Genomic DNA, 23,138 nt, shown 5'->3' on the forward strand with positions numbered 1-23,138 from the left:
TTTTTTCCTCAACTTTTATTGGGCCGCTGTGGCACCAGAATCTATGAATGGCGCCCTCTGGAGTTGTGTAAAGAAGTGGCGTCACCTCATTATAAATAAAAGGTTGCTTATAATTGCATCTATGTACATATATTACATCTACGTGATACATTACACATTGACATTACCTACATTACATATTTATATTACTTAGATATACATAATATTAGTCCTGTGTGAACAAGATACTTAGTACTTTCTGTCAGATCGTAAATATATAAATGTCAAAAGCTTTTAAAAATGGTTTCATTATTTTAATGCATTGCATACAGAAAGACGTTCACAATATTCTATGTATACTATGATTCCTTTTTAAAAACTTAAGTGTATAACCATTGGTCAGAAAACAAAAAGTATGTAAGTATGTATGTAAAGGACAGACATCAAATTATCCTATGGGTGGTGGATTTATGGTATTTATTCTCTTCTCTGCCCTTGCTTTCTCTATTTTTCTGCAGTAAACATACACAGTCCTCCCTTGGTATGGGGGGATTGGTTCTAGAAACCTCCCCTGCCCCAGTAGCAAAATCCGTGGATGCTCAAGTCTCTTACATAAAATGATGTAATGTTTACAAGTAACCAGCACACAACCTCCCCATACACTTTAAATCATCTCTTGATTACTTATAAGACCTAATACAAATCAGTCTAAATGCTATAGAGTCGTTATATTGTATTTTGATTTGCATTATTTTTTGTTGTTGTATTGTTATTTTTTATTAGTTTTTTCCAGAATATTTTTGATCTGTGGTTGGTTGGATCCGTGGATACCAAGAGCCAAATGTACTGTTTTGATTAAAAGGTTTTTGGTTTTTTAAAAAGATATATTGTGAGGGTTGACCCTAAGTAGGCACTGACCCTAAGATCCCTGACAATTGTAAGTGTCTTCGAGACAATCTGCTTATCCCAGTGAAGCAAGGGCCAATTCACATGCCATGAGCAAAGGAAACAAAACTGGGATTGAGAGAGGAAGCACTGAAAACAGCCAAAACATCCTGAGAAACTCCCTTCCTTGGAAAACCAAATCAATTTCTTTTTGGTAGACCTGTCAACTTTGAATTCTAACTGCAACTAATAATAAATGCCCAATGACAAAGAATGACTGATAGATGAAAATTCTGAAACTTTGTACTGCATATTTATTAAGCAATTATCACATAGCAGACATTGTGCTAGGTCTGGGGACCCACAACATGTGAATATATAATCACCGAAAAATATGATAATTACTAATTTGTAGGTAGATGAGGGATGGATCTAGATTTAGTGGAACTTAAATCTTATACAGTTGCAGGGAGGGGAAGGACTTTTTAAAGAAAAGAATATAAAATAATGAATACAAAATTAGATGTCAGCCTTAGAAGGGGCTTGTGCAAGTAATGAGCTGTGAAGTTTAATCTGCCCCTGAGGAAGGTGCAAATGGCAGAGGAAATATTGGAGGAAGAGCACCCAGTCTCTGACTGAATTAGAAAGGTTTCACAATGTTAACATTTACAGGAAGCCATTACTTTGGACTGAGTTCCTGCACTAAGCCCAACAGACCAAACCAAAATGGAGTCACTCATGCTAAAGCTCTGCTTCGCCAAACCAAAACTAAGCTGTCTGTCTGACCTTCTGAGAAATCAGGAGAATGAGAGATAATCACCAAATTCCCAAACCTGCCAGTTTCAGTCTTCATGATAACGAAGTTCCCTCTGTTTTAATTCTTACAAAAAAGTACCTGAACTAAACTGATGCCAATCAATCAGTTATTTTTCTATTGTTCTGTTTCTCAGTTCCCACCTTACCAGGAAATTAAATTTGAAACAGCCAATCTGCTTTTTGTTCTTTGTGTCTCCTTTCTTCAGCCTTTTTCTTTCTATAAAACCAACCTCATCTGTTCAGCTCACTGGGACACTGATTCTACTTTATGGAATGAAGTGTTGCCTGATTCTAGAATCACAAATAAAGTGAATTAAGATCTTTAAACTAAACTCGTTGTAGTTTTGTCTTTTGACAACGGTAATGAGAAATCTGAAGTGAGAATGAAAGGAAGTGCTACTTTGAGGTTGAGGTTCTGGGACCTCCCTCCAGAAAACCTGTGTGTACAGACCCACAAAACACAACTGCCTAAGTTCTTGCTTCTTCCTGAGCAGAGAGACTACTGGGTAAGGTGAAGACTGTTCCTCAAGGTCCAAGGAAAAGTCAGGGAAGAGCCAGAGTTAGGCTGAGAAAGGAGAAGAAAGAGCGTGCAGCATGGAATGTGATGGCTACACACAGTCAATGCATGCAGCAATGAATGAATACTTGAATTTAAAAAAAGAAATTAATAAATGCATGTGTTCTGTATTCCCTCATTAACCTCACCTTCTTCATAGTTCACATTTATCATGGCTTATATGTCTCCCAATTCACAGATGTTCATAAATCATCAGGAAAAGGCAAGGAAGTCAGGAGCGAAGTCTGAAAGGATTCCTCCTGGCCTATCATGGCTCACATACACATGACATACCTGTATTCAAGAAGCAAAGTAGCAAATGCATATTTCTGGTAGAGGACAGTACAATCAGACAGCGTTTCCACGTTTGCACAGTATTTGCCATCATGTTGCTATAAAAGCAGCATAAGGCGCTTAAAATTTGAAAAAGCAACCCATTTGCTTCAAAATAGTATGAAAGGGAAGGGCTGGGTGCAGGTAGAAATGAAGCAAGATTGGGATGAGTGGATAATTTTTGAAGTGAAATGATGCAATATGGGATTTCTTTATACAATTCATTCTACTTTTGTATATGTTTGAAGTTTTCTGTAATAAAACATAAAAGAGAAAAGAGCACTTCAGATAATTCTGTGTGCCTTCCTCCAAACCCTCACACCACGGATAAACACTGGTATACCAGATGTCTTAGGTGTTGAGCCATCAGTTAGATAAACTCAAGATCCTCCTTTCTCAGGAGATGTCTCTTCTGTAGGCAAAAGAAAGAGAGATCAGACTGTTACTGTGTCTATGTAGAAAGGAAAGGCATAAGAGACTCCATTTTGAAAAAGACCTCTACTTTAAATAATTGCTTTGCTGAGATGTTAATTTGTAGCTTTGCCCCAGCCACTTTGACCCAACCACTTTGATCCAATCTGGAGCTCACAAAAACATGTGTTGTATGAAATCAAGGTTTAAGGGATCTAGGGCTGTGCAGGACGTACCTTGTTAACAAAATGTTTACAAGCAGTATACTTGGTAAAAGTCATCGCCATTCTCTAGTCTCAATAAACCAGGGGCACAATCCACTGCGGAAAGCCGCAGGGACCCCTGCCCTTGAAAGCGGGGTATTGTCCGAGGTTTCTCCCCATGTGACAGTCTGAAATATGGCCTCGTGGGATGAGAAAGATCTGACCGTCACCCCGCCCGACACCTGTAAAGGGTCTGTGCTGAGGTGGATTAGTAAAAGAGGAAAGCCTCTTGCAGTTGAGATAGAGGAAGGCCACTGTCTCCTGCCTGCCCCTGGGAACTGAATGTCTCGGTATAAAACCCAATTGTACATTTGTTCAATTCTGAGATAGGAGAAAAACCACCCTATGGTGGGAGGCCAGACATGTTTGCAGCAATGCTGCCTTGTTATTCTTTACTCCACTGAGATGTTTGGGTGGAGAGAAACATAAATCTGGCCTACCTGCACGTCCAGTCATAGTACCTTCCCTTGAACTTAATTATGACGTAGATTCTATTGCTCACGTGTTTTTCTCCTTACTATCACCCTGCCCTCCTACTACATTCCTTTTTACTGAAATAATGAAGATAATAATCAATAAAAACTGAGGGAACTCAGAGACCGGTGCTGGTGCAGGTCCTTGGTATGTTGAACGCCGGTCCCCTGGGCCCACTGTTGTTTCTATACACTTTGTCTCTGTGTCTTATTTCTTTTCTCAGTCTCTTGTCCCACCCGACTAGAAATACCCACAGGTGTGGAGGGGCAGGCCACCACTTCATCTTCCTTTCAGGAACACCTTTGCTTTCACTTCATATCTACCACAGTGTGGAGCAGGTTAATTTGTGAATAGGGAAACACATGAGTCAGACGTTCATGACTCCAACAGAATAAATCCGTTTTCTTCTCTGTCTCACTATAAAGACTAAGCCTCACCCACATGATGTGTCACCAGTGTGCAGGGGCAGCTGCTGCAGCCTGGGGACAAGAACATCAAATGTCCGAGTCTGAGCTGCCTGGTTCATGTTGGATCTGTTGTTTACCAGCTGGGGGACCTTGGCAAGTTACGTAACGTGTATCACACAGTGGCAGTGTGAAAATTAAATACGGATAAAGTGTCTAGCCAAAAGTCTGGCATTTAGCCGTACTCAGTAAATGCAAATTATTTCCTTTCCTGTCAGAACCTGCTACTTGGCAGCAGCAACAAACAGGAATGGAAGCTGGTATGATTACCATCTATTTATAGCTGCTGTCCCAGCAGCAAGGGGAGCCTGGGGAGGGAGCACCTCCCTCTGGGGATTCTGTGTCTGGGTAGGTTCCTTGGATTGAGGAATTTAAAATTATTTTGTAAAATTAATATTTGTGGGCTTTTTGTAATAAAAATATTAAGTGATAAATTTATAAAATGTGTAAAATGCATAGGTAAGCACAAATAAGGAAATAAAAACTATGCATAATTTTATCACCAAAATAATCATGTTAACATTTTGTGGTCTACACATATACACACACATGCACACACACACACGCACATATTTCTATATATTCTTTGTCTTTTTCTTTTTTCTGAGATGGGGTCTCACTCTGTCACCCAGGCTGGAGTGTAGTGGCATGATCTCGGCTAACTGCAACCTCCGCCTCCCAGGTTCAAGAGATTCTCCTGCCTCAGCCTCCTAAGCAGCTTGGACTACAGGCGTGTGTCACCATGCCCGGCTAATTTTTTTCACTTTCTTAGTAGAGGTGAGGTTTCGCCATGTTGCCCAGGCTGGCCTCGAACTCCTGGCCTCAAGTAATCCACCCACCTCAGCCTCCCAAAGTGCTGGGATTACAGGCGTGAGCCACCGTGCCCGGCTGCATTCTATATATTCCATGTACTGTTTGGTCACTTGCTTTTCTCACTTAACTATATATCAAAAATATTTTTCAAATCATTAAAATTCTTTCTACAAAATCACTTTAAAATGGCTGCCAAGTATTAACAAAAACTGACAATTCTTAACAATATTTCAATGGACATTTTCATAAATCTTTGTACATATTCATGATACATTGGGTAGATTCCTGGAGATAAGGTGCTGGGTCAAAGTATGCATATGTTTAAAAGCATGAAACATAAAGTCATGTTGCCCTTCAAAAAGATTATATCAACGTATATTTCCAGAACATCAATCATTCTTGTGATCTCAGAGCTGAGGAGTGATTTTAGTTTATGAATTTATTCATCAAATATGTATTGATGGCTCCCTGTATGGCTTTTTTGCCGGTCATGGGACCCTCCCCCAGATTTCACACCCACATCCGATATTGGACACACCCTCTAAACCCAAACATTGCCAATTCCTGGCACCTGCCTCAGCTGCTGCTCAGAACACTGAAACAAGAGCCCTCTCCCAATGTGAAAGATCTTCCACTCAAGCCTCCTGAAAAGTAGTCCCTGCTAACCAGTCACTGACCCACTCGTGCTCCTTTTCTTTCTGCATCTGTGGTGGGAGTGACTATGGCCTGGAGTTTCCGTGCAAAAGTTCAGCTCGGGGGACTACTTCTCTCCCTCCTTGGCTGGGTCTGCTCCTGTGTTACCACCATCCTGCCCCAGTGGAAGACTCTTAATCTGGAACTGAACGAGATGGAGACCTGGATCATGGGGATTTGGGAGGTCTGCGTGGATCGAGAGGAAGTCGCCACTGTGTGCAAGGCCTTTGAATCCTTCTTGTCTCTGCCCCAGGAGCTCCAGGTAGCCCGCATCCTCATGGTAGCCTCCCATGGGCTGGGCCTATTGGGGCTTTTGCTCTCCAGCTTTGGGTCTGAATGCTTCCAGTTTCACAGGATCAGATGGGTATTCAAGAGGCGGCTTGGTCTCCTGGGAGGGACTTTGGAGGCATCCGCTTCAGCCACTACCTTCCTTCCAGTCTCCTGGGTAGCCCATGCCACAATCCAAGACTTCTGGGATGACAGCATCCCTGACATCATACCTCGGTGGGAGTTTGGAGGTGCCCTCTACTTGGGCTGGGCTGCTGGTATTTTCCTGGCTCTTGGTGGGCTACTCCTCATCTTCTCGGCCTGCCTGGGAAAAGAAGATGTGCCTTTTCCTTTGATGGCTGGTCCCACAGTCCCCCTATCCTGTGCTCCAGTGGAGGAGTCAGATGGCTCCTTCCACCTCATGCTAAGACCTAGGAACCTGGTCATCTAGGACTGGCTTCTGCCAAGGATCTCTGGAATAAAGGAATGTCTGTAGACTCCTTTCTCACTCTAGGTTTGTTTGCTTCATTTTGGGGCTGGTGGTCACTGTCCCACTTATCGAGGATGTGATTGTCTTGATGATATGGTAGTCCTCATTTCAGAATAAAAAATCAGGGCACAGTGTCTAACAAACGTATTTTTCTGATTTGAGATTTTATTTAGATAAAAATGCTTTAAAAAACTCATAACCTTAATTACATATTTGATTCTTTTATTACTAAGGAAAAATATATTACAAAATTGCAACCATCAGAGAAAATCTAGTGTGAAGAGGCACTTACTGTTCTGTATAGGTTACAAAAATAAAACTTGAAGAAGGTACCTTGGCAAAGGAAAATGAATTATTGTTCCAGAACAGCATCTTAGGACAGAAATTCTCTTTGTGTCCATTTTCAGCCTCAGGTGTACCATTTGAAAGACAACTTCACAATATACCTTTGCTGTTTTATAGATCCTTAATATCCCAAAGGAGAGATGTAGGCTTGTTTCTGCTACATTGTGAGGCGATGAGCAGTCTACTCTGTCTTCCCCACCTGAAGGTTAACAGTCAGTCTGAGTGAGTGGTAGGGTGACCAACCCTCCTGGTTTGCCCAGAACAAGGTACTTTCGGTGCTAAAACTAGGAAAGTCCCAAGCAAACTGGGACCCAGTGATTACCTTAGAATGACTGTGTCCAAATACTGCCCAATGTGGTCATGTATATGAAAGAAGTAGCTTCTCAGAAATGTCTTTTACCAAGTGCAAAATCACAGTATAAACTCCTTGAATTTTTGTTTTGCTGTGTTTTTTTGTTTGTTTGTTTTTGTTTTTGAGACAGGGTCTCACTCTGTTGCCCAGCCTGGAGTGCAGTTGCATGATCATAGCTCACTGCAGCCTCAAACTCTTATTAGGCTCAAGGGATCCTCCTGCCTCAGCCTCCTGAGTAGCTGGGACTACAGGCATGAGCCACCAAGCTCAGCCAATTTTTAAAATTTTTTGTAGAAATGGAGTCTCGCTATATTGCCCAGGCTGTTATCAAACTCCTGGCCTCCTCTTAAATTTTAACCTGAGTGTCAGCAGACCTACCCAGGTTGTGGCTACAAATCAAGTCCCCTCCATAACGATAACCTAAGTTCCTTTGCTTGCTCTGCCTGCAATGGCAGGCTCTCTCCTGACTACCCCACCTCAGGTCTTCCTCTGTCATTTCTGCAGGTCCTCAAGGAGGAGCCTCCTGTTGCTCATAAACCTGTTTGTCAGCAGCAATTATCCTGCAGCATCCACCTTGTTCCTCTCCCTGCCACCTGTCCTCCACTCCTGTAATCAGTTCAAGAATCACCATTGGCCCTGCCAACAATTCCCTCAGGAGAGCAGCTAAAGGGGATGGCTCCTAATGCCCCAAGTAGGTCACTTCTCCAGGTTCAGAGGCATGCTGCATTCCTCACAGTACCAGGGACATTCCGCCCTCCCCAAGCTGGTGCTGTGCTTTGTCATCTCAGCTCTGAGGTTTCACAACGCCTCTCGCCTCCTGATAAAATAGCCCCAATATCACGAGATAGCCATTGCTCAAGCAAGAATACACACACTATGACACAAGAGTAAAAAAATTTGCCAAAGTAGCCCAGGACAGTTCCCTCCTTAGAAAAATGCCATTTTATTTTTCCTGCTGAAATGGAGTCTGCACAGGTGCAACTTCATCTTCTGCAACTCTTACCTTCTTACCCAGAGCAGATTTCTCTGGAAGTCACAGTTTCTCCAGAAAGCTCCTTCTCCTTTTATGCCTGTCCTTTTGTGTATGTCTACTTGGCACGCACAAATCAAAATGATCCCTAGGCAAATACAGCTCTGAGTACAAAGGGCCAGTTTGCATCAAAGGTGTATTCTGGCTTTCTGTGTCTGGTAAGTCAGAAAATGGTTTCCAATGTCTGTTTTATTAGCTACTCCTTCTCAATAAAGTTTCAAAGCTCTTTGGACAAAGTTTCAATCAGGGGTGAGGCTCAATTATCTAAGCATTTTCTTGACCTTCCAGGGTCTACATGAAAGAATAATTTCATTATTCATCCATCTGATCATTTATTCACTCAACAAATATTTATTGAGCACTGACCATGTGCTAGGAACCAGGATAAAATGGTAAGACAAAATATATTCTTGTCCCTCATTCAGGCAAATTAGGGAGATAAATTTTTTTTTTTTTTTTGAGACGGAGTTTTGCTCTTGCCCAGGCTGGAGTGCAATGGTGCGATCTTGGCTCACTACAAACTCCGCATCCCAGGCTCAAGCAATTCTCCTGCCTCAGCCTCCCAAGTAGCTGGGATTACAGGTGTGTTCCACCACACCCCACTAATTTTGTATTTTTAGTAGAGACAGGGTTTCACCATGGTCAGGCTGGTCTCGAACTCCTGACCTCAAGTGATCCACCCGCCTCGGCCTCCCAAAGTGCTGGGATTATAGGTGTGAGCCACCGCACCCAGCCAGGAGTCAAATATTAATGTAAAATCACTCAAATAAACGTAAATAGTAACTTTGACAACCTTTACAAATTTGGAAAGGGACATGGTTCTATAAGATCATCCAATAGTTTAATCAACCTTTATGAATGTAAAAAAGAGAAAAATACATATACATAAAAAAATCATGCAATAGGAGGGATTTAACCTAGTCAGTGATTCACGGATCAGTACTCAAAGGAAGCAATTACTGGCTGAACAGTAAAGGGTGGGTAGCAGTTCCAGATGAGGAGGGGAGATGAAGATGCATAAGGTGAAGCTGGCAAAGTAGGAAGAAGCCAGACCTTGTAAGGCCTTGTAGGCCTCAGTAAGGAACATAGTCTCTATTCTCAGGACCATGGGAAGCCAAGCACGTGGTCCGGGAACAGGAGCTTGGCTTCCAATTGACTGCAACAGTAACCTGCTCTCCTTTTTCTAATGACTTGTCTCTGTGAAATTTCCTTATCACATGGTTGTGTTGGGCTTACAGGTGTACAAAGCACTTCTATAAGTTTTGGTAGTTTTACTGAACATATCTTGAAATGTTTTTGAGTTTTGGAAGAGCAGATATTATTAGTTTTGCTACTGAGGAGAATGAGATGCCGAGAATTTAGGTGACATGCCCACGGTGAGTAATTAACTGAGTCAAGACTTGAAGCCAGGGTTTGGCACCATGGCAGTCTTTCTTCACCTTATCCTATGGCCTCATGGGATGGGTTGCCTAGACAATCTACCAGACCAAAGAAAAAACTCTCGCCAAAGGCCAGGCGTGGTGGCTCATGCCTGTAATCCCAGCACGAGGCAGGCAGATCACCTGAGGTCAGGAGCTCAAGACCAGCCTGGCCAACGCGGTAAAACCCTGTCTCTATAAAAATACAAAAATTACCTGGGCATGATGGCAGGTGCCTGTAATCCCAGCTACTCAGGAGGCTGAGGCAGAGGTTGCAGCAAGCCGAGATCGCGCCATTGCACTCCAGCCTGGGCGACAGAGCGAGACTCTGTCTCAAAAAAAAAAAAAAAGCTTCTCACTGAAGTCGATGGAAAAACCAAAGACCGTCAAATAAAACCCTCCTTTGTGCTTATGTTGAGGTTTAAACAGGGTCTTTGTTGCCAGGTGGCTCACCTGCTCCTGCTGGTGGCTTGCAGCCCTCACCTGAATCCCGCATTTGCAGGTGCTAATATTTTTTCATCAGCAAGTGATTATGGCTTCCTCTACAGAGAAATGGACACTAAAGATTTGTTAAGAAAATATTCTGTCTTTATAAAGGACAAAAGGAATTTTTTAAATGGGTGTGGGTAGAAACTCTTGATGACATACTGGCCATGTGGCCAACAGCATGTCCTTCCCTGAGAGGGAATGTGATCTGCATTCTAGTGGGAATCCACATTTAGAGAAAGAGTTTGAGGAAGGAGATGCTGTTCACCTAAAACTGCCACTGTTTTTAGCCACCTGCTTTGAAGGGGAAAATAATGAGAAATAAAAATAGAACTAATTAAATCATAACTTCAACACAGCTTTTTGTCATATAGATCTGTGGCAGATTATTCTCACATCAAAAACATTTCTTTATTGTGGTTACACATGGAGAGGTGTGTAGTCATATGTATCAGAAAGAGAAAGAAACATTAATCAATCACTATTTCAAGCCAGAAGTATTGTGCAAGGTAGTGGAGGAAAATATGTGCAAGGTAGTGGAGGAAAATAACTTAGGGATTCACCAAATTTGATGCAGTTAGAGTTTAGGAACTTGGTGCTATCTTCTCCATCAAACTATCTTTGGGTTTGAAAGTTTCACCATTGGGAGTGAAGGCATTCCAGAAGGTCTCTATTAAAATACTCATCTGTAACCCTTCTGAGTTTCTGAATTAGCTCTAGGGAAAATTCCTAAGGGAACCTGATTTGGGAATGGGAAAGAAGTCAAAATGGTTTCATGGGCTTCTGGCCAGGAGACGTGTCCTCGCAGCCAGGATTAGGACAATAAGAAACTCTGTTAGGAAAATGTTTGTTTGCAGTCACCGGTCTCACAGGGAACTAAAAGAAGATGTAGTTTCCTTTCTACTCCATCAATTGATGGATTATTTTTTAACCCAGTTGTTTTTGTCATGATCCCATCTACATTTATAGGATGTGGAACGAACTTTTCTGTTGCCCAGAGTTTTGAGTAAAGCCTCAAAGCCCTGTCCCATAGGTGACAGTGCCTTATATTCTAAAGAGAGGGGCTGCTAAGAGGTGTCCAAACTGGTCCACCTTCACTCCCAACATCCTATAGGAGACAAGAGTCCAGACACACTAAGGGAGGATTCCTGGAAGGGAATTCATAACAGTCTAGAGTATTATTATATTCTCTGTCCTTCCTAGTGAGGAATGGGATGGAGGTGGACCTTGAGAGAGCCACTTGCAGATCCAAGTTGTTCCCAGGAGGGAAGACTGGCATCTGAGACACCCCCCATCCCAAACCTGCTGAGCCGCAGAAACTCCGTGGGCCCGCTCCTGCTGCAACCAGAATGGAGCCCAAGAAAGCTCTTGAGAAAACCTAGGCAGAGGCCTAGAGGCAGGTGTGTGACCTCCACTGAAGCAGCCTGAAAGCAGGAGGCTTGTTGGAGTGGGCCAGCAGCAGCACCTGCACTTCTGCCTTTTACTAGGACAAGGTGGTGAACGTCCTATACGCAAATGGGTGGTGAAGAAGGCAATCGGGGTGATGTTCCAAAGTGCCATTGGAAAGTGTGGATGACTAGGGCAGGACCCAAGAGGAATGATAAGAGGTCAGCCAGAAAACCCAAAGCCATCAGGGAATGAATGGCCTGTGAAGGTTTTCTACAGGGCTCTCTGAAGAGCCCATAAAATGCCCCCTACAAGACCTAGTAACAAGACCTAGTAATTGGGTTCCTGTCATAATAAAGGACATTGAATCAAGAGACTATTATAAATGACAGGTTTTTTTTAATTTAATTTTTATTTTTTAAGAGAGGCAGGGTCTCACTATGTTGCCCAGGCTGGCCCTGAACTCCTGGGCTCAAGTGATCCTCCCACTTCAGCATCCCAAAGTGCTGGGATTATAGGCATGAGCCACTGCATCTAGACAATGACAGTTTTGGTTTTTTTTGTTTTCTTTGTTTTTTTTTTTTTTTTGAGACGGACTGAAACGAATGAGAGTGAATTTAGATTGAGATTAGTCTGGGCTCTTTCATACATGAAAATAATTCTGTTTTCCTACTCACACATGACAATAAACCTTTGAGATCTTTTTTAGATGCTATCAAGGAGCAAGGAAGGGAAAGATTATTTTGAAAGTAATAGTGGGCTGGGCGCAGTGGCTTCCACCTGTAATCCCAGCACTTTGGGAGGCCGAGGCGGGCAGATCACGAGGTCAAGAGATCGAGACCATCCTGGCTAACATGGTGAAACCCCATCTTTACTAAAAATACAAATTAGCTGGACGTGGTGGCAGACACCTATAGTCCGAGCTACTCAAGAGGCTGAGGCAGGAGAATCACTTGAACCCAGGAGGCAGAGGTTGCAGTGAGCTGAGATCATACCACTGCACTCACTCCAGCCTGGGCGACAGAGCAAGACTCGTCTCAAAAAAAAGAAGAAAAAGGCCGGGCGCGGTGGCTCACGCCTGTAATCCCAGCACTCTGGGAGGCCGAGGCAGGCGGATCACGAGGTCAGGAGATCAAGACCATCCTTGCTAACACGGTGAAACCCCATCTCTACTAAAAATAAAAAAATTAGCCGGGCGTGGTGGTGGGCGCCTACAGTCCCAGCTACTCGGGAGGCTGAGGCAGGAGAATGGCGTGAACCCAGGAGGCGGAGCTTGCACTGAGCCGAGATCGTGCCACTGCACTCCAGCCTGGGCGATAGAGCAAGACTCTGTCTCAAAAAAAAAAAAAGAAAAGAAAAAAAAAGTAGTAGTAAAAACAAAAATAAAGCTGTCAACTCATCATGCCCTATCAATCAAGTTTAGGCCATTCAATAAGATGACTAAAGAAAAATATATCTAAAACAGGATAAGAGTCAGATTTGGATTTTTTTTTTGTTTTTTTAAGAGACAGGGTCTCACTCTGTTGCCTAGGCTGGAATGCAGTCGTGCGATCACAGCTCACTGCAATCTTGAGCTCCTGGGCTCAAGCGATCCTCCTGCCTCATCCTCTGGAGTATCTCAAGCTACAAGCATGCACCATCACACTCAGCTCAATCAGATCTGAAATACTGCAATTTTTATATCAAGCATAAGCCCCAATCCCTTCAATAACACTGTCTTCCAGTCACACTGGCTAATATGAACACATCCACTTGCCAGAGGCCCATAGCTCCCTGGATACCTTGATAAAAAACTCCAATTATTTAAAACCCACCTGTGGGCCCTATGCAGTTCAGGATAACCCTTAAAATTCTTGCCCAGATGATGAATTTCCCTGTGAGAACTGCATTTGCATCTCTGCATCTGTACACTGAGTCATTGCTGTCTATTCTTTTCTTTAACCCTTAAAACACAGCCCCCAGGTAAATATTTTCATTTTGTAGACCAGTAAAAAAGGTTCAGCCAGTATTTGAACTCAGATCTGTCAGATTCCAATGTCACTATTCTTTTCATGGAACCACATCTTATAAGACATACTGATTCAGTAATGACTTATCAGGAAAGCTGTAGAACTGCTTAACCTATGAATGAGCTCTGGCTATTCCATAAGTAGAGATAGTCAAGATGACTTTGTGAATGACAATGCTACTTTCAGGTCATCACTAGAGATTCTGCCCTGGCTGTTAAAATCTAAGTGCTAATTTGGGAAGATCATCTTCACCATGCAGTGAAACATCCAGCCCATCACCAGGACTCTGGATAGAAAACCAACCATCCCTCCATGAATTCTACTCATATCAGGACCAGCAAATATTTAATTTTGAGAGCTCACTATTGGCATTCCTGGGTACCACTTTTGTGCCAGCTTATCAATTCCAAGTCATCTAAATTCTTCAGATGGTTTCTAACCTCTACTTGTACTCGAAGTTAATATTCCTACTCATTGATTATGATAATTTCTTGTCCTGCTGGGATAGCAGGGACAACCCAGGCTTATCTTCTTTTGAAAAGAAAGAGGCCAGGTTTGTGCCTTGTTGGACCCATTCCTGGAATAGATTCTATTCTCTTGTCTATAAATGGCAATCAGATAACACAACAAGGAGACTGAGGGGTCATCATAACTAGCCAACAACTTAATGGGCAACGCAGCAATCAAAGGTGCTGTTTTGTTTTGAGACAGAGTCTCACTCTGTCCCGGCTGGAGTGCAGTGGTGCGATCTCTGCTCACTGCAACCTCCGCCTCCCAGGTTCAAGCGATTCTCCTGCCTCAGCCTCCCAAGTACTGGGATTACAGGCGCCCACCACCACACCTGGCTAATTTTTGTATTTTTAGTAGAGATGGGGTTTCACTGTGATGGCCAGACTGGTCTTGAACTCCTGACCTCAAGTGATCCACCCACCTCAGCCTCCCAAAGTGATGGGATTACAGGCGTGAGCCACTGCGCCCGGCCAAGGGTGCTAAAAGGAAGACATGGTAACATCCTTAAAATCTCTTAATTCTCACCTATGCTTGTGTCTCTTTACTATACACACACACACACATATCTCTCTTAAGCCAGTTCTACTCAGACTTATAGTAAATCAATGTGTCAGTTTATTGTTCGACAACTTAAAAAGAAGGTAGAGAATTTTTTTAAAGGCTCAGGAAAAAGTAATGTAATGATTGATTAGCTCAGAACTTCAACTTATGAGAAAACCTTAAGGAACTGATGGGTTTTTGGTAATTAAAGGAAAGGCTAACTATACAGAAAATTATATATATATATATTTCTATATCTCCACTAGAGTCAAGTTTAACATGAAGAATGTGCAGGAGATAAAAAGTATTAATTTAAAAGGTATGTAACCTTTAATCTATCATTGAAGGAGGTTCTACAGACTTTTTTTTTTCTTGGCTCATGTGTAATGATCTTTAATGCGTATTGGAAAATTACTATTCTCAAGTAAGGATAATGTATATCTCAGGTCACTTACAGTCTCAAAGTTTTGTCAGTATACTTTAAAACAATCCTGCGAACAGATCTAGATTGAAGGAGACTAAAGAATCATGAACTCGAGGAGGCGCCGGGGCAGGCGCAGAGCTGGCAAGCACGTGGTGGGGCCCCTGAGGCGTGCATAGGGTCGCGCGCCTGGGAGCCTGTCGCTGGCGCGGTCCGGGAGGGAGGTTCGGCGGCGGGTGGCAGCATGTCGGTTGCAGGACTGAAGAAGCAGTTCTACAAGGCGAGCCAGCTGGTCAGTGAGAAGGTCGGAGGGGCTGAGGGGACCAAGCTGGACGATGACTTCAAAGAGATGGAGATGTCATCAGCAAGGCGGTGACGGAAATGCTGGCAAGGACCATCAAGTACCTGCAGCCCAACCCAGCCTCACAGGCTAAGCTGACCATGCTCAACGCGGTGTGCAAGATCCGGGGCCAGGTGAAGAACCCCGGCTACCCGCAGTCGGAGGGGCTCCTGAGCGAGTGCCTGATCCGCCACCAGAAGGAGCTGCGCAACGAGTCCAACTTCAGTGACGCACTGCTGGATGCCGGCGAGTCCATGAAGCACCTGGCAGAGGTGAAGGACTCCCTGGACATAGAGGTCAAGCAGAACTTCATTGACCTCCTCCAGAACCTGTGTGAGAAAGACCTGAAGGAGATCCAGCACCACCTGTAGAAGCTGGAGGGCCGCCGCCTGGACTTAGACTAAAAGAAGCGGCAGGACAAGATCCCCGATGAGGAGCTGCGCCAGGCGCTGGAGAAGTTTGAGGACTCCAAGGAGGTAGCAGAAACCAGCATGCGCAACCTCCTGGACACCGACATTGGGCAGGTGAGTCAACTCCCGGTCCTGGTGGAGGCGCAGCTGTACTACCACTGGCAGGCCTTGCAGATCCTAGACGAGCTGGCAGCGAAGCTCAAGCGCAGGATGCGGAAATCTTCCTCACATCAAATATTTGAAAACAAACTAGAAACTGTCCAACCGCATTTCTACTGCGCCCGCCCGTAGATGCAGTTTTCTCCGCACGTGCGCGCCTTCTCTCCTTCCCGCCCTCAGGGTCCACGGCCATCCACGGCCACCATGGCGTATCAGGGGCAGCAGTGCCTGTGGCAGCATTGGCCTTTGCAGCGGCGGCAGCAGCACCAGGCTCTGCAGCGGCACCCCCCAGCGGCTTAAGCCATGGCGCTTCTCAGGGCATTCAGCAGCAGCGTTGCTGTAACCGACAAAGACACCTTTGAATTAAGCACATTCCTCGATTCCAGCAAAGCACCGCAACATGACCGAAATGAGCTTCCTGAGCAGCGAGGTGTTGGTGGGGGACTTGATGTCCCCCTTCGACCAGTCGGGTTTGGGGGCTGAAGAAAGCCTAGGTCTCTTAGATAACTACCTGGAGGTGGCCAAGCACTTCAAACCTCATGGGTTCTCCAGGGACAAGGCTAAGGCGGGCTCCTCCGAATGGCTGGCTGTGGATGGGTTGGGCAGTCCCTCCAACAACAGCAAGGAGGATGACTTCTCCGGGACAGATCGGATGTTGGAGACAATGGATTTGAAGGAGTTCGTCTTTGATGCCCTGTTGGGTATAGATGACCTGGAAACCATGCCAGATGACCTTTTGACCACGTTGGATGACACTTGTGATCTCTTTGCCCCCCTAGTCCAGGAGACTAATAAGGAGACCCCCAAACGGTGAACCCAATTGGCCATCTCCCAGAAAGTTTAACAAAACCCGACCAGGTTGCCCCCTTCACCTTCTTGCAACCTCTTCCCCTTTCCCCAGGGGTCCTGTCCTCCACTCCAGGTCATTCCTTTAGTTTAGAGCTGGGCAGTGAAGTGGATATCCTGAAGGAGATAGGAAGCCAGACTCCACTGCTTACGTTGCCATGATCCCTCAGTGCATAAAGGAGGAAGACACCCCTTCAGATAATGATAGTGGCATCTGTATGAGCCCAGAGTCCTATCTAGGGTCTCCTCAGCATAGCCCCTCTACCAGGGGCTCTCCAAATAGGAGCCTCCCATCTCCAGGTGTTCTCTGTGGGTCTGCCTGCCCCAAATCCTCCTGGAGAGAAGATGGTAGCAGCAAAAGTAAAGGGTGAGAAACTGGATAAGAAGTTGAAAAAAATGGAGCAAAACAAGACAGCAGCCACTGGGTACCGCCAGAAGAAGAGGGTGGAGCAGGAGGCTCTCACTGGTGAGTGCAAAGAGCTGGAAAAGAAGAACGAGGCTCTAAAAGAGAGGGCGGATTCCCTGGCCAAGGAGATCCAGTACCTGAAAGATTTGATAGAAGAGGTCCGCAAGACAAGGGGGAAGAAAAGGGTCCCCTAGTTGACGGTAGTCAGGAGCGTCAATGTGCTTGTACATAGAGTCTCTGCTGTAGCTGTGTGTTCCAATAAATTATTTTGTAGGGGGAAAAAAAAAGAAACTGTCCAACCACAGGAAAACAGCCTGGCAGATTCAAAGTTAGGCAAAAACTTTCAGACAGTAAACAGAGTCCTCATGGGCCCAAGGAGCATCCAGAAAAGGCACTTCAAAGAGATGGGAAAGCACAGCACTAGGAAAGAACAGGATGCCCAGGCATTTGTGGACAACGCTGCCAAAGAAAAAAGGCTTGAGGGTCCAGCCCCAAGGGAGCTGGAACAGCCTCACATAGTGCAGGGGCCTGAGAAGGTAGCGGGAAACACCGTCTCCACCAAGCCTCTCTACAGACTTTTTATAAAACCATAAAGTACTGATGATAATGTAAAATCTTTTTTTTTTTTTTTTTTTAGTAGGTATAAAAGTTCTATAGGCCAGGCATGGTGGCTCATGCCTGTAGTCCCAGCTATTCAAGAGGCTGAAGCAGGAGGATCGCTCGAGCCCAGGAAGTTGAGGCTGTAGTGAGCCATGACCATGCCACTGCATTCCAGCCTGGGTGACAGAGTGAGACAGTTTCAGAAAAGAAAAATAAAAGAAAGTTATATGAATAAGTAGGTCTCAATTGTGACTGTATATCAGAATCACCTGTGATGCTTTTTAAACCATAAAAGCATCAATGGCCCAGCCCAAGTCTAACAACTCAGTATCTGTAGGGTTGAGGTCTCGGCAGCTGTATTTTTTAAAGTGACACAGCTGATTCTGAATTGGAAGCCAAGGTTAACGACCACCACCGAAGAGTTTTTTATTAAAAATGCAGGAAAAAGGGCTGGGTGCGGTGGGTCGCGCCTGTAATCCCAGCACTTTGGGAAGCTGAGGCGGGTGGATCACGAGGTCAAGAGATCAAGACCATCCTGGCCAACATGGTGAAACCCCATCTCTACTAAAAATACAAAAATTAGCTGGGCTTGGTGGCACACGCCTGTAGTCCCAGCTACTCAGGAGGCTAAGGCAGGAGAATTGCTTGAACCCGGGAGGCGGAGGTTGCAGTGAGCCGAGATCGCACCACTGCACTCCAGCCTGGCATCAGAGCGAGACTCTGTCTCAAAAAAAATAAAAATAATAATTTAAAAAAGGAAAAAAACTTATAAAAGAGAAAAATAAACAAAGCAAATAATTACTTGAAAAGACTAATTAATAAACCCCTGAAAAGACTGACTGCAAAATACTGAAAACAAAAAAGATACAAATCACCCAATATCAGTAACAAAAGACAGATATTACTATACAGACCTTAATTAGAAATAAAAAGTCGTCCGGGCGCGGTGGCTCACGTCTGTAATCCCAGCACTTTGGGAGGCTGAGGCGGGCAGATCACGAGGTCAAGAGATCGAGACCATCCTGGCTAACATGGTGAAACCCCATTTCTACTAAAAATACAAAAATTAGCTGGGCGTGGTGGTGCGCGCCTGTAGTCCCAGCTACTCAGGAGGCTGAGGCAGAAGAATCGCTGGAACCTGGGAGGCGGAGGTTGCAATGAGCCGAGATTGCACCACTGCACTCCAGCCTGGGCGACAGAGCAAGACTCTGTCTCTAAATAAATAAATAAATAAATAGTCACAAGATAAAATTATGAACTTCCTGTAAATAAAATTTTAATTTTAGATATAATGTACACACTTCTAATAATTTTCCAAACTGATACAAAGAAGCAACCAGAAAGATCTGAAAACCCCACATATCTGAAAGAAACTACATCTGTAACTAAAAGCATTCCCACAAACCAAAATGACAATTCCAGGCTCAGATGGCTTCAACAATGAATTCTTCCAATCATCAAGGACGAAATAACCCTATTTTACCCACACTCTTCCAGAGCATAGAAAACAAGACAACTTGCCAATGCATTCAATAAGGCCAGAATAATCTTGACACCAACACCTTAACAAGCACATTATGAGAAATGAAAATACAAGGCCAATCTGTCTTATGAATATTCATGCAAAAATCCACCTACATATAAAAAATATCATGGTCAAATTTACTTTATTCTTACAACACATGGCTGGTTTAACACTGGAAATCAAGAAATGTAATTCACACATTAACAGAATAAAGAGACCTATGTAACCATCTCGACATAAATAAAAGCATTTGATAAAATTCAAGCTTAAAAAAAACTCAGCAAACTAGTAACAGAAGGAATCTTTTTCTACCTAATAAGTGGAATTTACAACAAACCTACAGCATACTTAATGGTGAAATATTGAACCCCCCCCCACCAGATACTAGGAGACAAAGATGCCCACTTTTCACCATCTGTATATTCAGCATTGTACCAAAGGTCCTAGTAAGTGTAATCAGGCAAGAAAAATAAAAATTGTAAGAATTTGAAATAAAAGTCATCATTCACAGATGACATAATTATGTATATTAAAAAATCTTCTGAACTATTAAACATCAATTCACTTCTAGATATGAGAAGAAATAAAAATGCAATCTGAAAAATGACATTTACCAGGAATGTCAAAACTTAAAAAAACCCAGGAATAAATCTTTTGGAAGAGGTGGAAGACCTTTATATAAAAATTAAGAAAAACCTTTAAAAAATAAGATATACCACGCAGATATCAGTTTTTCTCAAATTATCTCTGGTCATTGTAAACTTAATCAAAAATACTTGCAGATTTGTGTGTGCATGTGTGAAACTAACGAACTGATCCTAAAATTTATGCCAAAATGCAAAGGATCAAGAATAGCCAAGAGGCCAGCCTCAGTGGCTCATGCCTGTAATCCTAGCACTTTGGGAGGCCTAGCTGGGAGGATCACTTGAGCCCAGGACTTCAACACCAGCCTGGACAACATAGTAAGACCTCCATCTCTACAGAAAATACAAAAATTAGTCAGGTGTTGTGGCAAGCTACTGTTGTCCCAGCTACTCAAGAGGCCTAGGTGGGAGGATCATTTGAACCTGGGAGGTTGAGGCTGCAGTGAACCATGATCATACCACTGCACTCCAGCCTGGGTGACAACGAGACCCTGTTCAAACAAACAAAAAATGAATAGCCAAGACAATCTTGAAGTACCAAACTGGAGGGAAGGGTTTTTTTTTTACCAGAAATCAAGAAATAAAGACTTGTTACAAAGCTAAACTAATTAAGAAAGTGTGAAGGCTGGGCGCGGTGGCTCACGCCTGTAATCCTAGCACTTTAAGAGGCCAAGGTGGGAAGATCACCTGAGGTCAGGAGTTCAAGACCAGCCTGGCCAGAATGGCAAAACCCCATCTCTACTAAAAATACAAAAATTAGCTGGGTGTGGTGGCATGTGCCTGTAGTCCCAACTACTTGAGGAGGCTGAGGTAGGAGAATCACTTGAACCCTAAGGCAGAGGTCGCAGTGAGCCGAGATCGCACCACTGCACTCCACCTGGGCAACAGAGCAAGACTCCATCTCAAAAAAAAAAAGAAAAAAAGAAAAAAAGTGCAATATTGGTACAAGCAGACAAACAGGATAATGGGACAGGCAAAAGAGCCCAGAAACAGACCCCTGTGAACACATCTGATTTATGACAAAAGTAGCAGTGCAAGGCACTGGAAAATGGATGATGTTTTCAATAAACAGGGCTTGGTCAATCAACTATCAAAGGTGAAACCTGGCTGGGCGCGGTGGCTCATGCCTGTAATCCTAGCACTTTGGGAGGCCGAGGCGGGCAGATCACCTGAGATCAGGAATTCGAGACCAGCCTGGCCAACATGGTGAAACCCCGTCTCTACTAAAAATACAAAAAGTTGCCCTGCATAGTGGCACATGCCTATAATCCCAGCTACCTGGGAGGCCGAGGCAGGAGAATCACTGGAACCCGGGAGGCAGAGACTGCAGTGAGCCGAGATCCTGTCACTGCACTCCAGCCTGGGTGACTGAGTGAGACTCTGTCTCAAAAAAAAAAGGTGAAACTTCCAGAAGGTAACAGAGTATCTTTATGACCTTGGGTAATAATTTCAAGAGGACATGATAAGCACTAACCATGAAAGGAAAGATGAATAGATTCAAATATATTAATATCAAAAACTTATTTTCATCAAGACACCAAGAGTGAAAAGCCAGAGTGGAAGAAGATACATGCAATGCATACAATCAATAAGGGCTCCATAGCTAGCAGATATAAAGAACTCCTATAAATCAATAGGTTAGAGACAATAAATCCAACAACAAAAATGAACAAAAGACCTAAATAGGTATTTTACAAAAAACAATGACCAAAGGCCAGTAAGTATATAGAGATGCTTGATGTTGTCAGTATTCACAGAAGTGTACATTGAAATCACGAGATTATCACTGTGCACTTTCCTGAATGGCTACAATTAAAAATACTGATAAAACCAAATGTTGACAAGCATATGGAGCAACTGGAACTCATAAACCGATGGTGGGATCAAACTGGTATAACCACTTTGGTTATATGACCTGGTAATTTTACTTCTAGTTATACACCAACAGAAATGCATTCATGTGTGCATCAAGACATGTACAATGAATGTTCTTGGTAGGATTGTGCATTAACAGCCAAACATGGGAAGCTCAAAGGACAATAAATGGTGAATATGGTCATACAATGAAACCCAATAAACTGAGCAAGGAAAATGAATAAACTAACAGCTACATGACTTCTCGCACAATTAATTCCCCCTTCTATCCTACCCTTGCTACATTCCCAGCACTCCACTTGATCTCTCTTATTCATTTAATTGTTTTATTGTATGTTATCTACCTCGTATGTTCTTGAAGTGGATAGGGTAAAAATGAGTTAGTATGCCTGCTAGTTCTTAAAGGAGCTAACAAATCCAAACAGAAGATGATTGCAATTCCAGTTAACCCAGTCTAAATCCAGTCTCAAGAGAATTTATGCTGAGGTGAAGTATCCTGCTCAAACTCTTGAATCATTTTGGGTAAGGGTCACATAGGTTTCTTCTTCCCCATATCCTTATTCTTCTCAACCCTTTAAAAAGGTAAAAACCACGTCAGGCACAGTGGCTCATGCCTCTAATCCCAGCACTTTGGGAAGCCAAGGCGAGGGGACTGCTTGAGCCCAGGAGTTTGAGACCTGCCTGGGCAACACAGCAAAACCCTGTCTCTACTAAAAATACAAAAATTAGTGGGGCATGATGGTGCACACCTGTAGTCTCAGTTACTTGGGAGGCTGAGGTGGAAGGATCTTTTGAGCCCAGGAGGCAGAGGTTGCAGTGAGCTGAGATCGTGCCACTGCACTCCAGCCTGGGGGACAGAGTGAGACCCTATCTCAAAAAAAAAAAAAAAAAATGCTTAGCCTGACAGCTGGGTAACAAACAAACAAACCAGTCTGAGACCTTAGTTTGTGGAGGCCTTTGGTTGTACCTAAAGGCAGCCAGCTACTGTTAGGAATAAGAAACTATTAATAGTTCTCAGCACTCCCCCTGGTGGATCCAAATGATACAGACTACTCAGCACCACACACTCCAGATGTCCATCCGTTCCTTTCTTTGCCAACTGTAGATTCCCAATAGCTGATCAGGAAATAACTACTGTTAAGGAGACACAAAACAAAATATTTCACATGATTACCAAGGACAGTTGAACATCTGTTAAAAGCACAGGCTATGAAGTCAGACACACCAAGGATTAGTGTCCTAGTTCTACCACTTACAAGATCTACGACCTTGGATAAATCATGGTCCCTATCGTCATCCCAGGGTTAAGTAAAATAATATAACTGAAGCACTGCACACAGGACTCAATATTGACAGGGATTAAAAAGTGAAAGGCAAATGGTGGCACACAGG

General features: G+C 43.6%; 1 protein-coding gene and 2 pseudogenes across 1 annotated transcript; all 3 read left to right on the plus strand.

Moving 5' to 3' along the window:
- The first annotated feature begins 5,715 nt into the window (after nt 1-5,715).
- Nucleotides 5,716-6,405, plus strand: CLDN25 (claudin 25). Its single transcript, XM_003805481.1, has one exon. The coding sequence runs from the start codon at nt 5,716-5,718 to the stop codon at nt 6,403-6,405; it is 690 nt and encodes a 229-aa protein (XP_003805529.1).
- Nucleotides 6,406-14,884: 8,479 nt separating this feature from the next.
- LOC100992677 (endophilin-A2-like) lies at nt 14,885-15,958 on the plus strand (annotated as a pseudogene).
- Nucleotides 15,959-16,048: 90 nt separating this feature from the next.
- LOC100983911 (cyclic AMP-dependent transcription factor ATF-4-like) lies at nt 16,049-18,476 on the plus strand (annotated as a pseudogene).
- Nucleotides 18,477-23,138: the final 4,662 nt, after the last annotated feature.

This window comes from Pan paniscus, chromosome 9 (assembly GCF_029289425.2).
Source record: "Pan paniscus chromosome 9, NHGRI_mPanPan1-v2.0_pri, whole genome shotgun sequence".
NCBI lineage: Eukaryota > Metazoa > Chordata > Mammalia > Primates > Hominidae > Pan > Pan paniscus.

Excerpts from the sequence above, each read along its gene's own strand:
- CLDN25 (XM_003805481.1), top strand. The coding sequence starts at position 5,716 with ATGGCCTGGAGTTTCCGTGCAAAAGTTCAGCTCGGGGGACTACTTCTC.